Source organism: Mastigoproctus giganteus, chromosome 11 (genome assembly GCF_048544385.1).
Source record: "Mastigoproctus giganteus isolate SK-2022 chromosome 11, ASM4854438v1, whole genome shotgun sequence".
NCBI lineage: Eukaryota > Metazoa > Arthropoda > Arachnida > Uropygi > Thelyphonidae > Mastigoproctus > Mastigoproctus giganteus.
Window position 1 is genome coordinate 36,488,323 of NC_143585.1, and position 27,813 is coordinate 36,516,135.

General features: G+C 38.3%; 1 protein-coding gene across 3 annotated transcripts in view; it reads right to left on the bottom strand.

Annotated features, from left to right (window-relative positions):
- Positions 1-27,813, bottom strand: part of LOC150077908 (fibroblast growth factor receptor-like 1) — a 109,851-nt gene that overhangs the window by 47,163 nt on the left and 34,875 nt on the right. For 2 of the 3 annotated variants that reach the window (XM_090384718.1, XM_090384717.1), the window contains exon 2: positions 10,055-10,146. In XM_090384718.1, the coding sequence (XP_090240844.1) occupies positions 10,055-10,124 (70 nt within the window). In that variant the 5' untranslated portion in view covers positions 10,125-10,146. The remainder of the gene's footprint in view (positions 1-10,054; positions 10,147-27,813) is intronic. The other variant, XM_090384719.1, reaches the window with a different exon arrangement.

Genomic DNA, 27,813 nt, shown 5'->3' on the forward strand with positions numbered 1-27,813 from the left:
ATATATAATTTTTAATTAATTATTAATAATTTTATTTTGAGAGGCTCCTTCTAGTGTTAATGCTTGGAAATATAGAAATTTTAAATTCCAAATAATTAATAATATTATTTAGAGAAGCGCCATCTATAGTTAATGCTTGGAAATATAGAACTTTTAATTTCGAAACAATTAAATAATTTTATTTAGAGAAGCACCGTCTATAGTTAATATATGGAAATATAACTAACTTTTAATTTCAAAATTATTAATAATATTATTTAGAGAAGCGCCATCTACAGTTAATATTTGGAAATATAGAACTTTTAATTGGAAATAATTATATAATTTTATTTAGAGAAGCGCCGTCTATAGTTAATTTTTGGAAATATAACCAACTTTTAATTTCGAAATTATTAATAATTTTATTTGGAAGAGCGCCATCTATTGTCAATATGTGTAAATAATCGTGACTTTTTTTATTTAACTGTAAAATATTATAAAGAATTGTTTTTTAGAACGTAATTGTTAACTATTAACCTATCTTGCCTTGAAATTTTTAATCATCACGTGTTCGTGTTACGTCATCACTCTTTTGTAGCTTTGCGGTAGTGGTTAAGGTTAGTAGGTCACCCGGTCCGTATAGGCAAGGGAATAAATTAAAGACTTTCTGCATGAACAGCACCAACTGGGTTAATAGAGCAAGGGAAAGTAGAAATAACTTTCAGTGGAAAGAAAAATAGGGTTAGACGAGAAAACTAATCAATGCCTGTTTTGTTTTGTTTTTAGAAAGTAAGAATAACTCAGAAGTAGATCTGGCTAATTCATTACTCAAAATTTTTCCTTTTTTTTTTTTTCAGAGAACCCTTGTGCTCGTTCTTGGAATCTTTTGTGCCTTGTTGTTGATCTCCCACGTGGCTGGATGGCACCACCACCACCACCATGGACATCACCATCATGGACACCACCACCATCCCCACCACCACGACCACCACCACCACCATGATCACCATCACGGGCACCATCATGGACATCATCACCATCCTCATCACCACGATCATCACCATCACCACGACCACCATGGACATCATCACCACCACCACCATCCCCATCATCATCATCATGACCACCACGGACACCATCACCACGACCACCACGGACATCATCACCACGACCACCACGATCACCACGATCACCACCACCATCACCCCCATCACCATCATGGACACCACCACCATGGTCATCATCATCATTGATAAATTAAGAGATTTCTGTAAACCAATGCTATAAATGCTTTAATGGATGCAAATGTATTATGAATTGCAAATAAATAAATATATATAAAGTATTTATGAAACTGCTTTCGTAGTTATTGCTTTTAACAGATGGTCAGATGTGGACGGGCCATCACAAAAACATACTCACAGCAGAACAAACTAGCTTTGCAACGAGTTGCCCTGGTATTGCACCACTTTCAAGTATATTTCCTCGCCGAACGTTTAATTAGTTTAAAAGATAGAACTCTGTTTCAAGACTAACTGGTCCTTGTATCTGATGAGGGACCAGTTAGTCTTGAAACAACCCATTATAGCAGTGTTGCATCTTTTAAACAAATGTTCAATTAAGCTTCGAAGAGATCATCGATTAGTAAATAGTGCAAAACAAGAGCAACTCGTTTTAAACGATAAGTTTGTTGTGCTGTGAGCATTAAGACCATTGATTTATCTAAGCACAACGTCACCAAAAGGTTTGAAGCGTTTAATTTCGTTGTGTACACTGAGTGACCATTTTATTAGGTACATAACAGTCACGTGTTCGTACAATGGCACTAACACACGATGCTGTTACTGGAGTGCTTCGTTCCATTAAACAGGTAATGTACCTAATAAATTGGCCATCCAATGTATACAACGTACTAAATGATGAAAGGATACGACAAACTCGTTGCAAATCTTCCTTCTAATTGAACGTCATAGAAATGTGCCCAGCAATTACATTTGATAACTAGCAATTTAAACACGTTCTTGTATAATTATGTACCCACTGTATAAGCTGATGCCGGAAGTAGGTACTGCGCATGCACGGGATAAACTGGGTCAGCTTCATTTATTGAACGAACTGGTGGTCGTGCCACCACGACCACCAGGTCAGTGGAGTTTACAATAAATCATCAATACAAACGTTAATCGTATTTAGCATTCACGGGCTTGAACCCTGGTCCACTTAAAGAGCGCGTGCTGCTGTACTCTTTCTTTGACCACTCGGCTACGTCAGACCTAACTGTGATTGGAATAATTGAGGAGTTATAGTCGATTATATTCATATCACTCAAATGATTCATTCGATTATGGAAAATCATTCTATTATTTTTATTATACTCGTATCATTCTAATGATTAATTCGATTATTTATTATTCTCATATCATTGATCATTGGAATGATTCATTCGATAATGGAAAATCATTCGATTATTTCGACTATACTCGAATCATTAGCATGATTCATTTGATTATGGAAAACTATTAAATTATCACAATTCATTTGATTATAGTTATATGATTCGAATGATTCATTCGATTATTTCGATTATAGTAGAATCATCAGAATGATTAATACGATTATGGAAAATCATTCGATTATAGTCATCATTCGAATGATTCATTCATTTATGAACAACCATCGATTATTTCGATTATACTCGTATCATTCGAATGATTTATCCAATTATGGACAACCATTCGATTATTTTGATTATACTCGAATCATTAGACTCATTGTTCCGTAGCCGAGTGGTCAGGAGCGGGAAAGCAGCAGCACACGCTCTTTGAGTAGACCGGGGTTCAAACCCCTGACTGCCAACCCGCACTGGACCAGCTTGGCAGATTATGGTCCATTCCATCAACATGAATCTTTGAGGAGGCTTCCATCCTGCAGTGGATTGATAATGGCAGCAGTTTGTCTTCTTTACCTAACTAATCATTGGATTATTTTGATTATTGAAATCTCTCGATTGCTGATCATCCGACTTCCATAATCTAATGATTACTAATCATTCGATAATGCTCATCATTTATTGGTTAAAGGCAGAAGACAAAAATTGATCAGGGATGTGCTAAGGGCATTTTTGGTTTGGTGAAAGTAATATGGGATCATATATTCACAGGACTTGCATTTCTTTTTAAGGTTCCCTTGATAAACAAGGATTGCTTAACATATATTATATTTGTTGAATGCTGCTTCTGTTTTTTGATTAATATCTATTTGAATTTATGCGTACCTTGTTTTTACTGCGGACCTAGTTTTTACTTAATGTATTCAAAGATTAGATTGTCTACTTTTCTGGAGGTACCAAACTTAATCAGCGTGGAAGTCTTTGTTTGCTCTCTCTCGTTTTTACCTTGTTAAATCTCTTACTTCAAACACAATTGCATTTTCTGATTAGTTGTTTGTAAAAGTAGATTTGAACTTTAGGTTCCAGAAGGAACCTAAAAATGGCAGCTTATACTATCCCCTCAAAAGTATGGAGACATCCCCACGAAGTAAGTGAACCAACTTACGAGGGCGGTTCAATAAAGAATCGCCCTCACCTACTTCCACATATAGTAGAGTCATGATATTTGGTGTGTAGCATCATCATATCTCTGTACTAAAGGTATAAAATTTCAGCTCTGTGTCTTAATTTGTTTTTCTCTTACAAAGCTGAACATGTGACGAAGTAGCATCATGGACAAAGTTGAATCCAGGTCTGTAATCCAGTATCTGTTCTTGAAGGGGAAATCTCCTAAAGAAATCCACGAGGAGATGACTGCTGTCTATAAGGATGAATCCCCCATTATATGGCATTGTGAAGCACTGGCATTGAGAGTTTAGGTGTGGTCGGACATCAGTAGAATCTGAGCCCATTCAGCCATTGATGACACCAACATCATCTGTGGGTGAATTGTCCAAGGAGATGAAGATTAATGTGGGCTTTGTTGAAACAGTCCTTCATGACCAACTCCATTTACGGAAATTGAGTGCAAGATGGATTCCCTGATTATTGACTGGTTTCCAGAAGGCTGATCGACAACAAAAATCACAAGAGTTGTTAGCCCTGTGCCAAAAAAAATGAGGAAGAATTTTTCTCTCATCTAATCACCCAGGATGAAAGTTGGATACACCATTTCGACCCTGAAAGTAAGAAGCAATCCATGGAATGGCGACATCATGGTTCCCCACTCCCCAAAAAGGCAAAGGTCCAAGTGTCAGCAGGAAAGGTCTTGCTGACAGTGTTTTGGGATGAGAAAGGCGTAATAATGACTGATTACCTGCCGAAAGGTAGAACACTTACAGGTGCCTAGTATGCCAACTTACTCACAAACTCCGGGAGAAAATCAAGACATGTAGGCGTGGCATGCTGTCCAAAGGTGTGAGAATGCTTCGAGACAATGCTCCAGTTCATAATTCTGAAATTGCAGCAACACAAGCGGTGACTTGTGGATATGAAATACTGCCCCATCCAGCCTACTCATCCGATCTTGCAACATCGGACTTCTTCTTGTTTCCTTTCCTCAAATCATTTCTTCGGGGGGACCCACTTTCCTGACGATGAGACACTCATTTCTGCAACAGAGTCAGTTCAGAGACCAACCTCACCACTTCTACAAAAACGGTATCCGTAGGCTCATCCATCGATGGGAAAAATGTGTAAATCTGCACGGTGGCTGGAGAAGGACTAAAACCTGTGCCAAGAATCAACAGGCTAGCACCTCTGCAGTTAGGCCAGGGCGATTCTTTATTGAACCACCCTCGTAAGTCGGCATAATCAATAAGAAAAAACTTATGCTCAAAGTTCTGATTTCTGGTTATAATAAAAGTTCCTGTTAGAAGGAAACTTTTTCCGCACGAATAAATTCCACGCTAATTACCAAAGAAATAATACAGCGTTCAACAAATATAGATGGAGTTATTTGGATGAATGCTGACATTTCTTCAGTTTTCTAATTTGAAATGATCTCATTAATTATAAGATTTTAATTGAAAAATGAAATGATGTCTTTAAAGAATTGCATGGTACAGTTATTTGAGGGTAGAAAAAAGTTCTTTGTTCTCCTTGAATGGAGATTTCCTCTATTTCTATTCAAAATGACTATTAATTAATTAATAATTAACGCGTATAAACTGGGAGAGAAAAGAGGGTTTGAAAGAGGAATTTTAACCCCTTTGAATTTAATTTAAGAATAAAAATATTAATGCAATAAAAGAAACAAATTGAGAGATCCACTTTGGTAACAGTGTTACCGACTTAGGATTGGTGGCAATTAACAATCTATTCTTAGAGGATTCACTTAGAGAATGCCAATTAATCCGATTCTAAGGTTCAAAGAATTTAGAACTGAGAAATAATAATGATTGGAAAAAAATTAGCAGTCAGAAGAGAGTCTGGAGGTTCATATCAGTGTTGAAGTACCTGGTATGAGTTGGGATTTCTGTCAGTCTTAGTGCAATTTCTTGATTAGTAAGGATAGTTGTAAGATAAGGAAAGTCAAAAAGATCGCTTCGTGTTAACGACGAAGTTCCTCTCCAATGCGAGCCCCTAACAGGTACCACAGTTGGTAGAATCACCGTCCTCCCCCCCAGTGGTGGAAAAGACCTGAGTTAGAAATCCCGATGATGACGGGAAGAATTTTTGTGGGCCTTTATCAAAATGTGGCCGAGTTAGTCGCTCTCAGGCGAAGGTAGCAAGGATTTTTCTCCAGAAAACTCGGGTTTTCCATCCGGCAAACAGCAAATCTACCACAGAACACACTAAATTACAGATATACAAATATGGTGTACATACAATCCTTTGCAATATTCATCCGTGGCAAGGTATGAGGAGGTGTGCGTTCTAAAATCCCTCTTTGGTTACCATTTTTATGCTGAGTTCCTATTTATCTGACTGCACCAGATGATACAATCGTAATTATAAATTTCAGCAAGGTTGCCGATTCTCATACTGGCGTATTTGGTGATGAATCCCCATGCGAGACTCAAAGTCACAAATATTTTTTTTTATCTTGCCCAATTTCATCTTCATTACATACAACATCTATCCTTTTCACGAAAGGGAGGAGTGCCCAGTTTCATGAAAAGGGGAGGTGTACCTAACGAAGGGACCATTCAGTATGATGTAAATTATAACGAAAAATTGGAGCTGTTGTCACCTGTAAATTGATTTTTTATTTCTGATTTGAAAGTTCTGATGACGTAGAAATTTCTGAATTAAAGTCTGTAAACTAAGATCAGCCATGAAGAGAGATCCCACCAACCACTGCTACTTCCAGCTTGCAAAGACGAAACTACTGAGGTTGGAAAATGGTTGATTTATCAGACATCATTGATATACTGTAAACCCTTTTAAAAAGTAATACTTGTTCTTCAGAACTCGAATAATCAAAAATATGTAAAGAACCGGAGATGTCCCTCCAAGTTTTTAAGATAAAGCTCACTGAATTACTGCATTCCTGCTTTGTCATATGATTTCCATAAATTTTAGAGATTAAAAATAATTTTTATTAACAAATTCCATAATATAATGGATAGAAATTCAATCGGCGGTTGAAGGTCGTTTGTTAGTTGCCCTCTTCATTCAGTATGCATTTCAAGCACATAATTTTGGATAAAGACCTTTTATGAGGAGCCCCTGTGAGCATCACAGTTGGTAGGATTGCCGTCCTCCCAATACCGGGTGAAAAAGACTTGGCTTCGAATACCGTTGATGACCGGAAGAATTTTTATGGGCTTTTTCACAACGTGGCCCAGTTAGTCGGTCTCAGGCGAGGGCAGCATGGGCTCAGAAACTCGGGTTTTTCGTCCAGCAATCAGCAAATCGACCACAAAACATACGCAATTTACAGACATATAGGACGCAATGTGGTCTTAGTTGGTGAAGCGCCTAAAAACCCAACAATAACACCCCGTTGTTCTTGAACAATCATAATGGTAAAGGTGAACCATTCTCGTATTTCTTTGCTAACCAATGTTCCAGTAAATTAATCGACAACATGATTTTTATGTAACGTTATTATTCATCTTGCCAATAAAAAAAAAAACCCATTATCACTGATAGCCAACTAGAGTTGTTTTAGCTTGGCAACGTTCCAAGTGTCATCAGTCATGTGTACATTTGTTGCGTAGTACTTGCGTTCAACTCTATCAGGTTTTGGGGCCACCATGGACATCGACAGATGTTGCCCTTATTAATGTAAGCTCGTCACGTGCGATCAATCTTAACGATTGAACGAGTCCGAAAGAGAGCTGTCAACTAATTCAGTACTCCTTTTCAAGGACCGGTTTAGATGGTGCGAGAGAGCAGTTTGTTATGTGAAAAACAACTGACGTGTGTGACGGATTGATTTCTCCTTCTCCTACTGTTTTGTATGTCTGCAGGTGTACTTTGCGGACGAAACACTTAGATATTAATAGCGTGGACGCAGCCACACCAAAGAAGTTTACCTTTGTATTGTCAAAAGATCAAAAACATCTCTCTTAAACCAAAAAGTTGGAAGAACCATCGTTTGGCGAGTGGGTAGAACAATTTTAATCTGCAATTGTCATTAAGCGTAAAAGGGATGTTGTTTCCAAGGCAACGATAAAGAAACAAAATTTAAACTGGTTAACCATTAACTAATTTGGAAAGAGTAGGTAGAGCCAAAAGGTAGAGGATAGTGAGAACAAAATCCCTTTTAATGGTAAGGGGAGTTTTGAAATTCAAGATCAAAATTGACAACTCCAGCATATACCATGCAAAAATATCTGAACAGTTCAACATTGCCTAATTCTTCAGATACGAATCCAGTTGAGAATATCTACGACATGTTGGAAAGGGTAGTTTGGCTCTGGTTCTCTACTGACTACGATACAGCAGGCTGACAATATCATGATGGAAGAATGGTTTAATCTGGAGCTGGAATCTTCCAACATCTAGTAGTATCCGTGTCCCGACTGGCTATAATTCGGGCAAGAAGTGTCCCTACTAGATGTTGAATAAAGATTTCTAATTTTTTGGCCATTGAATGTATATACTTCTAAGAACTGTAAAAGAAACACAACGGACGTTTGAAAGTAGTATGCTGGGAATTACCCGAAATGACAGAAAGACAAATGGGTTGGGCAGGACAAAAACATGGGTGACTGACATAATAGAGCATATTAATACTTAAAGTGGAAGTGGACTGGACATATTTCAAGATGTAGTGGTGAAAGATGGACGAGAAAATTAATGGAATGGATATCAATGGACAGCAATCCAGAAGAGGAAAGCTTAGAGTGCGATGGATTATTTTTATAATGGCTCTTTTACCTCACATTTAAAACCGAGAATATTTCTGTTCTGCGCATCCGATATATTGGCCATTCTTCTTGTAATCGTCGCAATGACGATTACAAGAAGCAATTACCTAAAAACCCTATTACAACAACAATGACAGCAACAACTCATGGATCTGATCAACAGCCACTGGACAAGTGAGTGGAATATCAATATAACGGCCATTATTAAGGCCGAATAATATGGCCTACATTAAAAGCAATAAGAGGTGCTCTTTTATTGATCTGCTTGAAAAGGTTCGTGACTGCTGAGTTAGGAAATTATAGCTTTCATCCCTTTGGAAGATTCCAGAAACCTTTTTGTAGGCGTATATCACCCATTTCTGGAACATTTTAACCACATAAATGATAATTATGACACAGTCATCTGTACTGTGTTTAGACCAAGTCCTAGTTCGATCTAAACCTCTGAACAAGTTACTTTCGTCATAGAACATAGGCCACGGTTGAATGATTTCGAGAGGGGTGTTACTGTCAAACGTCGCATTGCTGGCTTATCGATTCGTGCGATTGCTGGAAGCGTGCATCAGCCCCCTCGGTTATGTTATCATGAAATGGAAGTATACCACTACTGTCCCTCAAAGCACAGGAAGAGAACTCACCACCTTCTGACTAGATGTGGAATTATGGTTGAGGGTTGTTCACATGCTGTCTTTTGACCGTTGGTGGTTTTGTCCGGAACACCCGCGTTGTTTCAACAGGATAAGGCCCCCCCCCATACCATGCTGTTCGAAAATAGTTGGTGGACATGAATGTACAAAAGTTGGAATGGTCAGCGCAATCTCGATTTGATTCTATGGATTATTTATGGAAAGAACTGGAACATTGAGTGAGGGCCAACTGAACACTTCCTTTACTCTAGCTCAACTGGTCACTGTTCTGCAGGAGGAACGGGAGAATATACAGCTGCAGTCTATTGTCCGTTGGTGGAAAACCAGTATTGGAGGTCTGGCTGTGTCATAGCCAAAGAAGGACCGATTGCAATTCCAGAACGGGTGGAAGTAATGTGAATATGAAACCGACGTATATCCGGATACTCTTTGAAGGTAGTTTATGAGTATTACTCAAAGGAAAAGTAGAGAAACAGCGGTTGGGCAACTGTCCGCTTAAAAACTCCTCATACACCAAACGAAAAGGAATCTGGAACATCAACAAAACAATGATCCAATTTTTACCAAAGATTTTGGTGATAATGTTAAGAGGGATTATGGGAATGAAAGACTAAATTTTCCAGTGGTTGCGATAAGTTCCATTTGAGATATCAATTAGTGGCTGATCGATGAAAAATGTTTACATTGTTGAAAATTAACACCTCTTCACCCTAGAGTCAGCGCTTATACAAGCGCCGACTCTATGGTGCATTCAGTTGAAGAGGTGTTGGATGTCATCTTGCGGTATTCGAATTCTTTAAATGGCATCTTTCGGCCATGACTTGAAAATATTCCATTGAGGACTGATTTGATGACCTCTCAAGCCATAAGAGGATATTCATGACTTTAAGAGCCTCTCTGGTAATGCTGGAGGTTTAACATGCATTATCCTATTGGAAAATCGTATTATTCATATTCTACAGAAATGAGAGTATGTTTAATATCCAGTAATACCAAGGACATAACGCCACTATGGTTCCAGTATTTGAATTCAATGTCCTTTGATAACGTAAACAGGCTTAGATAAGACATGCTCATGCGTATATATTGATATAAGGAATTAAATGAAAGGGAAATACCTGAACCTTTTGTAATTAGCATCATCCCTGAGAGTAGCATTAGTATGACACGCTCCAAAGGTCCACTCATGGATGCTTCTTCAGGAAACCCCCTACAAATAAGAATCAGAAAAGAAAACCATTAGCTGCGAGTTAAGGATTCATCAACAATTAGTTAGTCCCTCAGTGAGAAAATCTCTGTAAATTGCGCATTATTTACTTTTATTTGTTTGTTAACTCTCCAGAGAGACCACAATTAATCCAATTCTTCTCTAAAGAGGTTGGTTGAGTCGAAATACGTTAAGAGAAACCACTTGAACACGCGCATTTGTAATTGTCAAAACACCTTTGGTATCGGCCATTCTGTCTGTTTATATTTGTCGGAGATAATTGTAAGGGGACCAAGAGGGTGTGAGTCTCCCTTAGGCACTTAGCAATAATGAGCACACCGACCTGGTAGCTCGTATTGATTACAAGAAGCTGATTATCTCGGCTAAATTAGCAGTCGTGCGTGAGGAATGGATGAATCACCAGCTTAGAGATTGAATTAACATCGTATAACCGCGTTTCCACATCCCTGTATCTAACATTGTCTCTCTTAATGGATTCAACCTTGGAAATGAATTTAATTAGAAGCTGTTGTAATATCTTGATTGTCTTAAACCTTCTAAAGAGCGTCACCTTTCTTGAAAGATCTTTATAAGAAAGAGAATCCAAATTAGTTGACTCGAGATGCATTCGGGGTTATCTTGAACCTGCAAGTATTCTTGAAATAATAATACTAACATTATTTCGTAATATTGATTTCATACATTTTCGTAGAAGAGTTTTCATTCTGAAGATGGGAATTTGTAATTAATCTTTAAAATGTATTATTATAGTTTACAATTTTAACGTGATGTTCTTATAAGTTAAAGATATACGCTGTCCAGTCACACAATGACCACCTATCCAACACCATAACCATCTACCTAATAGTGGGTAGGTCGTCCCCTAACCCTCAGTACCAATGCCACCAGGTGAGGCATGAACTACATAAGGCCTCCGAATGTTGCAGGAGGTATGTTGTTTTATGAACGCCAAGACTGCGTTCCGTAGATCTTGGAGATTCATATCCGGCAAATTTGGCACCAAAGTAGCACCTGGAAACCACCCTCGAACAATGCTGGCACAAGTTGCCCTCGCTGGTAATTGAGGCAGACAGCTTGAAGAAATTCAATGGTCATCTTGATAGTTACCAATGTGAGGAGCGCAGCACATAATTAGTATTTTGTAACTTCTGTTTTTTTTTTTTGGATGAAGAAATTACAACCTTTTGAAAGGGACAGCTCCTAGAAGTCAGTGTAACTCTGCCTCAGTCCTCGTGGGTAGCACAGTTGGTCTGTCCTCTCCACACCAGGTGGAAAAGACCTAAGTTCGAATCCCGTCGATGGAAGAAGGAACTTTTATGAGTCTTTTTCACAACGTGGCCGAGTTAATCGGTCTCAGGCCAGAGTAGATGGTTTTGTCTCACGGAAACTCGGGTTTTTCTTCCAGCAAACAGCAAATCGACCTCAAAATACACAACAATGGTCCAGGCATTTGATTTAGTGTGGTTTATGTGTGTGTGTATTATGTTGTTGTTTTTTTCTTGCTAAAAAACAATCACAAATCTTGTTTTGATTGGACAACTTATATCGAATGCATATTTGTATTTTCTGTCAACTGCTCTAAGTAAAAGGAAACCTTGCATCGCAAATTGCAAAGAAAACTTCGAATTTCTTTTTGGAATTGCCGAATTACGTTTATTTGCATTTCAATCGCCGCTCTTGTACGTACAGAACATCAATTATGTGTGTGGGCATCGTGCTGGCTCGTGCGATGTTCGAAGCGATCGTAGACGCGTGAAATCTGAAAGGTAACTGAGGTGCGAAGAGTTGGCGAGAAATAAGGATTGCAGCATTTGCGATGTTGTAAACAGACAACGTGCTCCGTGGATGTATTGACGCCTTTTACTGCTTGTGTGCGTCGTGCTTTATGATGTTATCCAGCCTGGTTCTTGGGCCACGAGCGTTGTTTCTTTTATAGTTGTGTCTCTAGGGCACTCGGAAGCTCCAGCATCATCCCCGCGAAAACGGGATAAGTCATTTCGGTAGCTTTATTGGATGAGCGTTGAAAGACGCACAAAAGGTTGCCAAATGATAGCGAACTATCGGATTCCTCGAGTTCAAAGAGTGGATTGGAACGGCATTTTATTCATTTTTAAGTAGAAGAGAGCGCAATCCATTCCAGTGATTTTTCGATGAGAAATTTCGTGTTTCATACTAGCCAACGAAACAATTTCAAATATTTTAAAATAGTTATCTGTTTAATTTTCTCCAAAAACGAAAGATTTTAAATATTGTAAAGTTATGGTAAATTTTATTTAAAATTTTTGGCAATTATTATTATTAGAATATTTATTTTAAGGTAATAATGTTAAATAATAATATTAATATATTTATTTTAGGTTGATTATAAGGCATTTATTAAGATTTTTAGGATTGATTTGGGTTTTTAAGGTATTAATTAGGATTTAAGATATTTGAAGATTTTAATGGTATTTCAGATGTTTTAGGATGCTTATTTAGAATGATTTCAAGGTATTTAAGGTATTTTAGGTTGATTTTAAGGTATTTAATGTTTTTAGGATAATTTCAAGGTATTTAAGGTATTTAAGGGTACTTATTTAGGATGATTTTAAAGTAGTCAAGTATTTAAGGTATTTAAGGATTTCAGTAGAAGAGATACCTCAAATATCTAAAATCATTTAGGATGATTTTAATATATTTGAGGTATTTTAGGATACTTTTAGGATGATTTTAATATATTTGAGGTATTTTAGGATACTTTTAGGATGATTTTAAGGTATTTAAAATTTTTAGCGTGATTTCAAAGTATTTTAGGTATTTTAGGGTGATTTTATGGTATTTAAGGTATTTAGGGTACTTATTTAGGATGATTTTAAAGTCAAGTATTTAAGGTATTTGAGGATTTCAGTATTTATTTAGGATGATTTTAAGATATTTTAGGTATTTTAGGATACTTTTAGGATGATTTTAAGGTATTTAAAATTTTTAGCTTGATTTCAAAGTATTTTAGGTATTTTAGGGTGATTTTATGGTATTTAAGGTATTTAGGTTGATGTTATGGTATTTAAGGTATTTAGGGTACTTATTTAGGTTGATTTTAAGGTATTTTTTTAGGATACTTATTTAGTATGGTTACGAAATATTCATTAGAATATTTATTTCATGGTAATTATAAGATATTTATTAGGATGTTTATTGTAAGGTAATTTTAAGGGAAGGGGATTTAAGAATAGAAAGATTTTAAGTATTTTTTATTATAGGGTGATTTATGTTCTAATTGGGACGAATTTTTGGCAAAGAAAAGGAAAAAGATTATAGATACTTTAGGGTGTTCTTAAGACATTATATTTGCCTCCCCGAGAAAATATAAACGTCCTCAACTCCTAAGTTTCTCTATCTCTCCCGATTTCATTTATTGTAAAGTACACCACCATACCAAATGTTGTCTCGCTTTCTCATAATCTGCACCAGTTGCACCACGTTTTCTGCCTGATCTGTTAATTGAGTTTTAGATTAATTCTTAATTAAATTGAAACTCGATACATTTTAAATTTCAATATAAACTGAAATGGGTTTAAGTGAGTGTTTTGTGGAAGGCGCCACCAGCGGTTCCCAACGTCTGCGCCTTGGTACTTTGTGAACGATTACAGAACCTCTGTAAAAACCAGAAAAGTGTAGTGTCTGGTTTATGTGGAATCCTACTTTGCTCGCCACCACCACTGGGTGGTGAGCCAGGCTGCCCATTATAATCTAGCTGGCCTCTGCAGAAGGGGGCCTGCTAGAGATGGAAACAGGAAAGGGGACTGGCTCCAGGGAGAGAAAGTCATGGGAGAGATGCTCCCATGGGAGTGCCATATGAAGCCAACATGGCAAGTATCAATCCTAACCACAGTAGGGGCTAGTTAGCATGGCATCATAAAAATTCCCACGAGAGAGAGCTAGTCGTCAGCAGATCCTACTCGGGAGAGACTGCCCAAGTTTTCATTTTGCCAAGTTCGCACTTAAATCCCACCTGGATGAGAAGGAAGTATTATACAGGTCAGCAAGGAGAAGAGAAGAGAATGGGAACACATCAAGTGATGACTCAGAGAAGCAGGGTCTTTTCCACCTGGTGTGGGGAGGATGGCGATTCTACTAACTGTGCATTCCACCAGGGCATTTATTCAGATTCTGTTTAATTTATGGTGTTTTAAGTGGATTTAACAGTAAACAAAGAAAATGATTATAAAGAGTTTATGGGTAATTTTGAATTTAAAAAGGAGAATATCTGTTTAATGTGTCAAAGAATAAAAGAAAAAGTTGGGCAACGCTTTGGTAAAGTATTTTTATTTAGCATAAGGACCAGTAGTTGAATAAACCATTAGGGGTGTTTACTGATAGTAAATACGCGTTTAGAATAATTGGTTCAGCCGCCCCTGTAATTAGCCAGTTACTTTTAGGATCCTCACCAGGCAAATGTTGTCCCCAAAGGATATCGGTAACATTTGTCCTTGTGAGGTTAAATCGGTGTCATTTTAAGGTGACTTAGAAAGAAAACATGATGTCACATCTCTTGTGAGGTTTTCTTTTGATAATTCAAAGAAATACGACTTTCTCCATCCCACTGGGGAAGAAGTCTTCTGTGTAAACAAAGCTATCTTCACCCGAGAGGACGTGAGTGCTGAATGCAAACACTGGGTCCATTTTCGACTTCTTTTTATCGGAGGAAATTAAGTGTGAGAAGCGAAATGACAAGGAGTTCCTTTCACCATATTAACTTCCAGGTTAAGTGCTGTCTGCCGAAAGAGATAAGGACTGCAAAAACGCACTTATGTAAGGTAAGCAAAGGACAGGCACGGCTGCAGATAAAGTGTCACCATGTGAAGCGAGGAAAATATTCAAATTTTTTGCTTTAAAACACTCCAGCACGTAGTTAGAGGGATTCGTGTTCCTCTATATCGATTAGTCTGTTGTTCAAGAGACTGCTTTACTGAGAATAATTAATAACGAGGGCTCTTTCTCAACAAAAGAAAAATCGCGACAAAATAAAATCTATCGTGGTAAGAATCCGATCCGAAAAAGATGTTATTTTATAATCATATTTTTATTTTAAAATATTTTAAAATTAATTTCTGTCTTATTGTTTATGAAATGAAGAGTTGGACGTGAATAAACACGTCCAACTCTTTTGATGGCCTCCATAGTCGAATGGTCAGGTGTTGGAGTGCAGTAGTACACGCTCTTTGAGTAGACCGGGGTTCAAGCCCCTGACTGCTAGATAGTTCGATCTGCCACCCCGCACTGGACCAGCGTGGCAGATTATGGTCCATTTCCCTCAACATGAATGGTTGATTGGGTTGGTTTGGGAACAGCTTTTAACCTCTTTTCAAGTCTATATTCGAATCTAGGCCTTTTCAACACGATGTACGTCAGCAGCAATCGCGCCCGCTTGTCCAAAAAATCAGGAACCTTTCTTTAGTAACTGGTAGGGCCACCATCTGTCCGAATTACAACGACTACACAGCATGCATGGATCCAACTACTTGTCTAGCTCCATTTTGATAATTTTTCCATCAGGATATTATATTTGTCAGCTGCTGTATTGTGGTTGGTAGAGACGAAGCTAAAATGCCCTTTCCAACATATCCCAGACATTCACAAGTCGATTCAGATTTCGACAATTAAGTGGCCAACGTAGATGTTGAAATCTTGGAAAGAATGTTCCTCGAATAATTGATACAATTTTTGCACAATGGATAGTTGCGTTGTCGTCTTAAGAATGCATCTCAATTCCGATAAAAATGAGGTACTGCGGAAGACGTTGGTCAGATACGACAGAAAGATATTAATCGGAAGTAAGATGATCTTCTAACGATATGAGTGTACCAGTCCGTATCAAAAGAACATACCCCATACCATGATACTACCTCCAGCCACTTCAGTCATGGGCAGGAAACAGTGTGGATGCATGGCTTCATGAGGTTCACGCCACACTTTCATTCTACCATTGGTGCAAAAAAATTTAAATTTTGACTCTTCAGATCCCACCGCTGTTCGACAGACAAGTCTTGGGGTTGGCGGCACAATTTCAGTCGAATCTTTCGATTTGTTAAAGAAAAAAGTGTCTTTCGTAGAGGTACGCGAATACGCCATCCAAGATTCTTTAATTCCGCCGCATAGTTCCCTTGAAAATGGATCTTTCTTTGCCTAATCTGAATTTTTTTAGTTTGCTGCACACTAGATCTTCTATGCTCCTTTCGTTTTCAACTCATTGTATACTTCTGAGCTGGTTGCTTTCGACACACCAGTGATTTCCTTTGTTTTCTGAATTGAGTCTCCTGTTAAACATGCTCCAACAACCTTTGGGAAATTTGTGAACACCATCTTCTCCATGTCTGGATCAACTAACAGGACTCAGAAAGGGTTTTTAATTTTTTGGCCAGTGAATGTAGTTCCTTGTTTCTGTGGTGCTGTAAATTTTGCTCAAATACTGAGGAATCCGAATAATATTTTAAGTTCAATCCAGGATGGACAGTATTTTAGAGGCACAGTTATTAATAAAATTAAAGTGGCTTCTCCAAATGGATTGGTATTTCGTAAATCACTGGTGATGTCACAAACTTACATATTACTGTAATTTTTAGGAATCTACGTTTGTTCCTTTTGGGGAAGAAGGAGGAGGAAAAGAAGTCCCTTGTGATTCTAAACTAATAAGTAGTGCAACGTTAGAAAGAAATAATACAGAAGGTGGCCTCACCACACACGTTCTGTTCAGAGAGCATTACATTACTTCGGAATCGATGACCTTTTCCCTCATCTGAGATTACATTTGTGCAGTGGAGCATGTAACTATAGCAACCATTGAATTATTAGACAACCTGATTATGAACACGAGAACAGCTATCGGTTCGTTCCATCTGAATTCGAGTGTTGTCATCTCGATATCCACTAATAAGCGAAACAGAGGAAACTCCTCAATCTATGCATGGTAGCTGGGAATATCATTATCTGTTTGCTAGTACTGCTTCCAGAAGGTTCTGTTTTCAATATTCATCTGGGTATTGATTGAAGGACAAGGCTATTCATCATATTGTGTAGGTGCTATCTTAATCCTTTGGGTGGGTTTCAGAAAGAACTTAATTAAACAGCAAATTGCGTGGATGAATCCTGTTCTTTGGATTAAAATTGAGGTGGCTGAGGCAATGGTATTTTACCAGGCTGAATTCTTGAATTGAGAGTGTTTTAAAAATCGATGAGGACTAAAGGACATTACACGAGAACTTTCGAAATACAGGTTGCTTCTAAAAGCCATTCCACTTTTAAATTTTTATACTCGAAAACTGTTATAGGAGTTTAATTTCTAAATAATCAAAAAAGGAAGTCCGAAATTTGATCACCAGGGGCTTAATCGAGTTTTAGATATGAAGGACGCAATCCTTGTAGTGAACGTTCCATCGAATTTGATGGCTGCCGTGGAGAACACAATGCCCCGTCTTGATTGATTATTAGAAGCTAATAGTGGACACGAGGGGAATTGATCGTTAGTCAAGATTGGTGAAAAATTCACCTTTTTATTATTTTTTAAAATTAATCACTTGGCGTTTTCCTCGTGGTCCAATTTAGAACTAAAATTATTTTTGGCATTTATACAAACTCCCATTCACTATTGAACATTATTTCCATTATTTTTTACGAAAAACCCAAGCACTAAAGATATTGGAACCTGTGGTACTTAGAACTTCGTGCTGAGAGGGTGAATATATTTGTTGATATTTGTTGACATTGGACTTGAACTTCTGTAGACTGTAATTTTCTGGAAATACGTATAAAGGAAGATTGTTCCAGAAAACGGCAGTTGAATGAATAAACGAGGAAGATGAAAAGTTGGTTCTGTGGGTTTGAAGTTGGACAGTAAATGGATGTTGGCTGGTGACGACACGTGTTCGGACTGTTTTGAAAGAGAGAGCGGGAATTATAGAAGCCAATTCAGAAGAACAGTGCCCATGGAAGTATCTGTAGAAGAGGCTTGCAACAGAAACAGTACGTCTATGAGAGAGCGAGTGGACAGACTCTGTTAGAGATGAATCATTAATTAACCTAACTGCCCTCTTCTGAATGGAATCAAGAAGCCTGAAAGAGGTTTTGGGGGCACCGCCCCAGAGGTGGGAACAATATTCCATGGCAGGGCGGATTTGCGATTTATACAGAGTGAGCAGCTGTTTGGAAGAAAAGTAACGCCGAGAGCGAAAGAGAAAACGATGTTTTTTTAGATGCAGAGGAAGCAATATTTGTAATGTGCTTGTGCCAAGAGAGATTAGAAGTCAGGGTAATCCCCAAAAGAGATATATCATTTTGCTTAAAAATCAGAGTGTCATCAAAGATAGGAGCAGAAGAATCCTTTTTGCGAGATATAAGACAAGACTCAGTTTTAGAAGGGTTGAAATCAACTAAGTTGTCTTTGCCCCACTAGAGAATTACCTGAAGATCGGCATTTAAGGAATTGGTAGCAGATTTTCGAGAAGTTGAAGCCGATTGAGCAGGACAAGGTTTCTCAAAATGGAAAGTTGAATGCAATGTGCTATCATCGGCAAAACTATGGATAAGATTTCCAGTCAATGGAAGAAGGTCATTAATATACAAGAGGAAAAGAGTGGGGGAAAGAACTGAACCTTGGGGGACACCGGCATTAGTGGAGAAGTCAGAAGACAGAGAGCTATCTACCATCGCCCTCAGTGAGCGATCAGAGAGAAAACTGGATATCTATTTTCAAAAAAAAACAGTCGGAAATCCAGTCTATGGAAGCTTATTTAGAAGATCTTTTTAACAAACGTCTTTTAAAAAGCCTTTGAAATGTCAAAAGAGCAACAGCCTTTTAGTCTCACCAAACTTTTCCGTTGAATTTGAATGGGTAACATAAGCAATTACATCACCAGTGGATGGACACGGATGGAATTCATATTTGCGATCATTAATCAGATGGGAGGTGTCTAGAAAGTCTAGGAGTTGGCGCTTAAGGGAAGCAATATGATGTAGAAGCATACCGGTGTGTGTAGGTTTACGACAGATGTTAAATTGGATTTTATTCGCGTCCCGAGTAAGCGTGAAATTTAGAAAATTTAATGACTTTGTATCCGTATCCTCCCTTTCCAATGTAAACTTGAGTATAGAATGAATATTATTAAACTCATGTAAAATGTCTTGGATAGTACTACTGTCAGTAATAACTAGAACATCGTCTAAATACCTCGCATAGTATGTGATACGGGGTTGAAAAGGCGTCAAATGTTCAATCGTTGAGAGATGGATCTCCGATATTAGGCCGCTCAGGCTCAATCCCATTGGCAAATCAAAAATTTGTTTCGATACTTTGTCTCGATAGGTGATTTGTTGGTGATATTACAACAGCTGTCACCCGTTCACCTACAAAAGATCGATTATCTTTAATCAATTTCTAAATGCCTATAAATATTCAACGACGGAATCTGCTTTGGGGTCAGAAATACAAATATTAATCAGCAGATTCCTAAACAGGGTTTACCCACTTGCTACAATAAACCGAATTAGGGTACAGGCTAAGGATAGGATACAAAAAAATACACCAACCAACAATAGTAATATCAAAAAATACTTTATTTCTGTCCCATATGTTGAATAGTGGCACAAACAACTTAACGGATTCTTTAAAGATACCAAATTTAAAATTGTGGCCTGGCCAATACGGAAATTACACACTATTCTGAACAATCTCTCAGTCCTTTCCTCGTTCGCAATCAAATAAATTACCTGTTTTAAATGTCTTGTTCTCATTCTCAGTCTGTTCTCATTTCTTGTGGGGATTGCGACTCGTCTTATCAAGGTTCTACGCGGTTTCCTCTGAATTTTCGTGTTCATAAACACACGGCCTCAGTTCGTGCTTCTCGTTCAGCAGCGTCATGAAAAATATACTTTTTTATTTAAGGAGGCCAAAATACTTAGTGTCCAACGTAATTATACCAGACTATTAATTGCAGAAATTGTCGAAATTAAATTATATGAGAATTTTGTTAATGTTCGCCGGCCATTTCGTGGGCTTTAACGCTCATGCGCGAAGACAAATAATACCTATTTAAGTTTCATGCTCACCCCTATTCGGTAATTTTCGTCCCTGTAATCACGACATACGATCCAAAAATTTCCTCATTCATTTCACAAATATACGTGGTCTCAGTTCCAATTTCAATGATCTCCATTTCCAGTTACAATCTGCCAAATCTCATGGACGTCTTCTGAACGAATTCTAATTTTTAGTTGATTCAACCATTGTTCCATTTCAGTTGTCATAATTATTCGCTATATGATTCCTTGCGTTTCAAAAGGTGGTACTTGTGCATATATCCGTTCGGATATTCCCTATCAGAGACTTAGTTACATGGAATCAACCCTTTTCGATTTTCTCTGGCTTAAAATCACTGTAATCCATTGTTTCTAATTCATCTGTTCCTTCTGTCGTTCTCCCAACTCCACTAATCACTTGGAATGCTTTGATTTCCTCTCTTTGCAACTTGACTTTCTCCAGTCCAACTTTATTAACAGTGAAGTAATTTTACTTGGTGAAAATGTTCACCGTTCCAGCTGACTTCCCTTTTGTCCAGTCACACCGATCCAGCTGGTCGAGATGCTGCTGCTTTTGCAATTATTAATGACCTTGCACAGATTGTTCATTTACCTACCAGAATATCAGACAATCCTAAATACACAGCCAACACACGATCTTCTTCTCACAAACAACTCTTCCAATACATGGTTGGGATGAGCGGTCCTTTAAGCACATCAGATCACAACTTGGTGACGATTTCTTCTCCAATGGAGCGTTTCTCTCGTGGTCATTCTCAGCCTCGTATCATTTGGCATTACAAGAATGCAAAATGGGGTGATCTGCCAGATTTCAGTTCTTCTGTTCTTTGGTTGGATTGCTGTTTTAAACTCTCTGATGCCATTCTTTATTCAGATTGTGTCAGTGAAATTATTCTTGTAGGGATGAAATCCTTTATTCCACAATCTCCCTGAAAAATCTTCTCCTTTATCTAAATCTTGCTTTTCCAATAAATGTTCTAAGACTGTTTAAGATAAGAATGTTGCATATCGCGATTGACTTGCATCGAAATCTCCAGGTTCATTTCTGCTGTACCAAAAGGTAGCAACATTTGTAATGTAGTTCTTCATCAGTCCAAACTACATTTTGACAAGGTTAATATTAGGAAAACGTGCTTCTTGTCCAAACGGTAGTCGAACATTCCAGTCTCTTACCAAAGCTATTGGCCGCAATTGCGCATTTGTACTCCCACCTCTGTCAAAACCTGATGAGTCTGGTCCCCCCCTCAGCTAAAGTTATATACGATTTATTAGCTTCCTACGTTTCCTCAACTATTGTATTGACGAGCTGGCAAACCATCTCTTATAATTCCAAGCACATTCCACTTAATGCATCCAGTGGTCTTCTGTCTAAAGGACATCAGAAGAATTTTAAACAATTTTGATGCCTAGAAAACTCCATATCCTGATGGTATCTCCACCTTTTCTCATAATCTGTGCTCCTGAGCTTACTCCTGTTTTGTGTCGCATTTCTACACTTTCCTATTCCACTGGTGTTTTTTCCCCTTCTGATTGGAAATTTTCTCATATCCAGCCAGTTCTTAAAAAGTGTGACAAATCCCTCCCATCCAATTATCGTCTCTTTGCACTTACTACCACTCTTTCTAAAGTAATGGAAAAATCCATTAATCACCTCCTAAATTATGTTGAAACCTTCCATCTGATCAATGATCGCCAATATGGATTCCGTCAATTTCGATCAACTGGTGATTTATTGGTTTATATTGCTGATTAACTGAGAATTCAATGCGAAAGTTTGGAGTAATTCGAGCAGTTGCTCTTGACAGTTCAATGGCTTTTATTCGCGTTTGGCATAAAGGGCTTCTAAATAAGTTGCCATCGTATGAATTACCGACTGTTTCTTATAACTGGGTATCCAGTTTTAAGACCATTCACTCTGACCACTCACTGCAAGTGATGGTAGATGGCTGTCTGTCTTTGACTTCTCCATTAATGAGGGTGTTCTCCACGGTTCGCTTTTTCCTCCCACTCTTTTCCTCTTGCGTATTAATGATCTTCTTTCATTCACTGGTAAGTTTTGCTGATGACAGCACATTGCATCCCACCTTCCAGTTTGAGAAACTTTGCCTTGCACAAACATCTTAAACTTTTCGAATGTCTATTAGCAATTCCTTAAATATGCTCACCTTCGATGACACTGAAATTTCTGGACAAGATAACATATCTCTTTTAGGGATTACCCTGACTTCCAAACTCTCTTTGTGTAAGTCCATCCCAAAGGTTGCTTCCTCTGCATCTGCCCTCGTGGGTAGCAAGTTGGTAGAATCGCCGTCCTCCCCACACGCGGTGGAAAAGACCTGAGTCCGAGTCCATCGATGGCGTGAGGAATTTTACACAGTCTCCCTCTTCTCTTCTTTCAAACACAATCTGTTTCTGTTGATGCTTTCCATGGGCACTGTTCTTCTGAATTGGCTTCTATAAATCCTCCCTCCCCTTTTCTTTACCAAATCAACATTCCACTTCAAACTCACAGAACAAACTTTTCTTCTTCTTCCTCATTTATTCCTTCAACTTCTGTTTTCTGGAACAACCTTCTTTCACATGTCTTTCTGGAAAATTATGGTCTATACAGATTCAAGTATCTACTTTCACTTCTAAACCTTCAACCCACGCACGGTGCCATTGGTTCTAAGTAATCTTTATTTCTTGGGTTGATGTTTTATTCCTTTTAAGGGCAATTTCATTTTTTAGCGTATAATTGTACCATAAATAAAGATTCTTATGTTGTCAAGATAAGACACAACAGAGAGATGGATAGATTCGACAAAGAGGCAAACAGATAGAGAGGAAGAGAGAGAAAAATCGATCTTTTACCAATGGACAGGCACAATACACAACCGGCAAATTGCCCGAAGATCGGTAAGATGCAAAGCAAGTAGAGCAAAAGAAGAGGACATTTCTTCTAGAATCTTTTCAAAGTACACGTGGGTGTCTACCAGAGTAAAAGTGGCCAAGATAAAATGGATACAGAAAGCAAAATTGAGTCCAAGAAATACTGACCATTGCCTGAAGCTATAGAATAAGATGCAGCTGACAGTTCTCAGGGCGTCTGGACAAGAAAAAGAGAAGAAAGAGGGCTGAAAAATGGTAAGAGAGTTTTGAAACGAAATCCTTAGGTAACTTCAACATTTCCTGGAATAGAAACAACCCAACAGAAGGATGGAGGGAAAATGCATTTACTTAGAAAAATTCTAAGAATCACAAAAGAAACTTTAGTTCAGCCTTCCTAGGACCACACAAAATCAACATAAGTTACATAAAATTTGGATAAAAGACCAATGAAATTATTACTACACTGCGCCACAAAATTAAGAGAACACGTGGTGTAACTCGTGCAGTTTGCGTTGAAGAGGGACAAATTTTGATATGGTGGTGGACCATGGAAGAACGAAGAAATCAGGAGACAGCGAGAAAACTCAGAGAGGACATTTACTGGGGTTGTATATGAATTACCAAAAAGGTCACATTACAGAAGTCGATAGAAGATGCTCGAAAATATGGTCACATGATATCAGTATGGCGATCCCCTCAACGCTAAACAGATCTGACAGCTATGGTCGATATAAGGATGTCTACAAGATTCTGTGGCAACAAATCCCATTCCTCCACCGGCACAGACTTAGCTCACCAAGTGACTGAGGAGTTGGCAAGACGCCCAAGGGCGTCCCTCATGTTCGATCGGATTTAAGTCTGGTGATAAGAAAGAAGAATCCATTTTAAATAGCCTCCATAAGGTAATTGAGGTAAAATCTGACAAGATTCATGGCGGAATTTGATTGTTACTTTTTAGGAGTCAAATTTTACACTGCTCTGCAATTAATATCCGGAAACCCTCCATTGGTAGTTGGTCACGTATTATCCAAGCACCACATACCACGCACAACTATAAACACTCTTTTTCGAGGATCCAGTGAGATAAACGAAGTTAATGCACTTCCAGCGCAGAAGATAGACCAAAGAGAGATGCTGTCAGTTGTATATCCTGACTTCCATTCTGCATTAGATGGCATCTGTATAGTCCAACTCCGACATTTCTTAGAAAGCTATTTCAATTTCCGTGATGATGTTCTCTGGTTCTTAGAATTTCTCTTGTCCATGAACACCTTCATGCATCATATAACTGCTGGTGCCTGGCATCCATTGGTATATACTACTTCCAGAGGGTGCAGGACTTCGTACTCTTTTGGGCAGACAAAGAAAGAAGTGGTCCACTCCCATGGGGTTGATATACATAGTTTTGACCCACCTCCTCGTGGTGTAGATGGGCACCGGGTAGGCTTTCCAGGTGATCCTGGCCTTCCTGGTGGCAGAGTGGCCAGAAACAACTAAACAATGAGAATAACTACTGAGTGGAAAGTACAGGACACACTGGCCACTTCAACCTCTAAATGAATCCTCTGATTCGGTCGGCACAAATCATTTTCTCACTAAAGGGCAGCCCAACATTGCTGTAGCCTGTTCTCAATGGCTTCTCAATTCTAAGTGTTCAAACGCGCAAAGATCTGAGGGTTGTTTTCTAATTCTGGCTGTTAAAATGGGCCAACACCAAACCCCACCTTCCCCCAGCTCTCAAAAGAACACAGCAGATGCAGACATTAGAACGATCCATTAACAAAAAAGACTGAACATCGATTGAGCATAAATGTCTTTATAATGAAATACAGAAAATCAGATTCACGGAACATCCCAAGTTCTTGTTACCCTGGGCAACGAAGACAGCTTAGATAATGATTTCTTTCCAGGAGAGACCAAGAGAGAAGACATGTAACTCCAGGAAGTAGTGCGAAACAAGTGTTGATAGGGGGAGGGTGAAATGTTGTACTACTTTCAGTTGCTAATGGACATCCATCGTAGTGGAGTAATTAGAAGTGTCAGCCATCAGGAAAAATGCAGTCAAAGCATTTGGGAGAAAGCTCATCTGAGTGAGCAGAGCATTAAGAGCAACAGATGGATGTAGAGTGGCCCTGCTCCTAATTAAGCGTTTTAAATATAAAAGTAGAGTAGATTAGGCAGTTGTTCTTTGGAACACGAAAAGCAAATTCCCTCATAAAAGGCGCCATTAGGGTTCTTGTAGATTACTTAAGAAAAATTATCCTTTTGACTTCATGACATGTTTCAAACTTTGTGTCTCAAATCGAATCAGATGTTGTTTTAGGCTTTAAAAATTTCATTTTAAGACTGAAATCACAAAAACTTCTTAAAAAATTGTAAGGACATTCTTTTGTAACAGACATTTTTATTTTAACAATCGTAGTATACTGTCAGCGCTTTCATAATGCAGTTTACTTATTTCTCGCTGCATTTTAATGAAAATTGAAATATAAACGTTCGTGCTGCGATTAATATAATAAGCAAATAGTAATTTTTCATTATTTATATACGAGGGATGAACTTTTTCAGAACGTAGCTGAGTTAGTCGGTCTCAGGCGAGGGTAGTCTAGTTTTTTCATCCAGCAAAACAGAAAATTTACTTCAGAATACACGCAATTTACAGAGAATATAAAAGGAGCAACACGACCTTAATGACCGATGCTCCTAAAATTCAACAACAACAACGAGGGATGATCATTTAATTCGCGTATGGTAATGAGTGTCTTGGTAGGGCGGCCATATTGCAGTGTGAACAAACTTTCTTGCGTGAAGTGGTTTCTCCATCAAGACAATGCTAGTCCTCATATGACTAATATTGTGCAGGCAGTGATCTCTCCCATAGGTGCCGAAGTTTTCCACATCCCCCTTATGAACCGCATTTAGCCCCGTGTGATTTCTTTCTGTTTCCACGTCTGAAGAAAGCCCTGAAAGGCAATCGTTGTGTAGTAAAGTTCAAGGGAGAGTATTTCAAGAAGGAGAAATCCACAGAAGATTTTGTACCAATCCGCGAATTAAATGATCACCATTTAGTAAACTGATAATAAAAAACGATTAAAAAATAACAGATTTTATGCGCAAGTCGAGAACATCATTCCTGCGCATACGCCATATACTCATTCATTCCTCCAATCAGAGCGCAGCAACAAACATAATAGCCTGGAATAGAAGCTGTACTGTTAATTAAATACAAATTTTTGAATATGTTCATAAACCTGATAAAAAGCACCCCCTGGGATAATTTAATACGAAATTCGGCGTAGTTTAAACTAATCTTTATCCTCTCATTAAAATGAAAGGCTCTAGGAAAACCGAAATGTCTTCGTTAGGTTTATCCTTGTAGGAGAAACTGAAATTACTTTAAATAAATCCCAGCGTTTCTAAACAATCCCGGGATCGCTTTATTCTCACGAAGGGCAACGTCCAATGCGAACACTGTTTCTTAAATAGGGATTAGTGGGTTATTACAATGTACAGACCTCTTTGACATTTGCCTAATACAAATACCCTTGTGAGATATTAGCGAACTACTTTGTTATGATAAATGTATTCTGTGGGAATGCTGGCGTCTGTCTACGTATCGAGGTGTAATTAAGTTTGGGTGCTGTTTGCGATGGGTTTAGTTATACAAACACGCCACCCTTTGACCTTTCACACCAGATAAAAGGTGGGAATCAAAATAGAACGTCAAGTGCAGGCTGAACAAATACGTGAAAGAAAAGTACTATTAGCAAATATAGCATTTAGGCATTAATGAGCCTAATGCGCTTGATACTTACGCATTGAACGCCGGGACAGTACTGTCTACTCTTTGAAGATGTACTCCAGTTTGATAGGCATCGATTGTTGGTTTCTCTCGGGGTTTAAGACGTTGGGGTGGAGGGTAAACACTCGTTGTGTCGCTTCTGTCGAGATGCTGATTGGAGAGGAGAAGAGCGAGTGGTTTTTGGAGGGCTCCTTGTGTTGTTTCCAGAGGAAAGAATTTTGTTATTACGTAAACAGGTTGCTAGAGAAACCAGTAAACTGATAATTGAGATTGATAATACTTTCTCAATGTTGCTAATAAATTTGATGAAGAAACGTTTCGAGATTAAGTGAGACAATTCTTCATCAGGGCTGTTTTCTGTCTAATAAGTGGTCAATTGTCTTTCGAAGGAGTAGATAGTTGTAAGTTAGATAGATAGGGACCAAGTTCTTGTTTGGTCATTCTTATGCACCTTATTAAGACAAGCATTATAGATCTCCTTCTCAAAGACCTTCCTTCCTATATTGGTTATCCTAATTTAAACGTTCTAGCATTTGCTGATGATCTCATCCTAGAAGCCAATACAACTACAGGACTTCAATGTCTCCTTGATAGGATTTTTCTCTCCAAGCAAGGCCTTCTCAGTAATATGGCCAAGTCATGGCGCTGACCTTGATTTGTTTTTGGGGAGGCTTAAACGTGACCCCCCGAAAACTCCAACCGTGTCTGTTTATTCTTAGAACTTTTCTTATTTCTAAGTTCTACAACCCATTATTTTTGGGAAGAATGGCAGCAGGCAAGCTAAACAGCTTGGACCTCCAGATCAGGTTGACAGTGAGCATTGGTTGCACCTCCCAAAGGATATTATTACCGCCTATTTTTATGCAGATGTCTCTCAAGGAGACTGGGGATTCCATCCCTTCGTT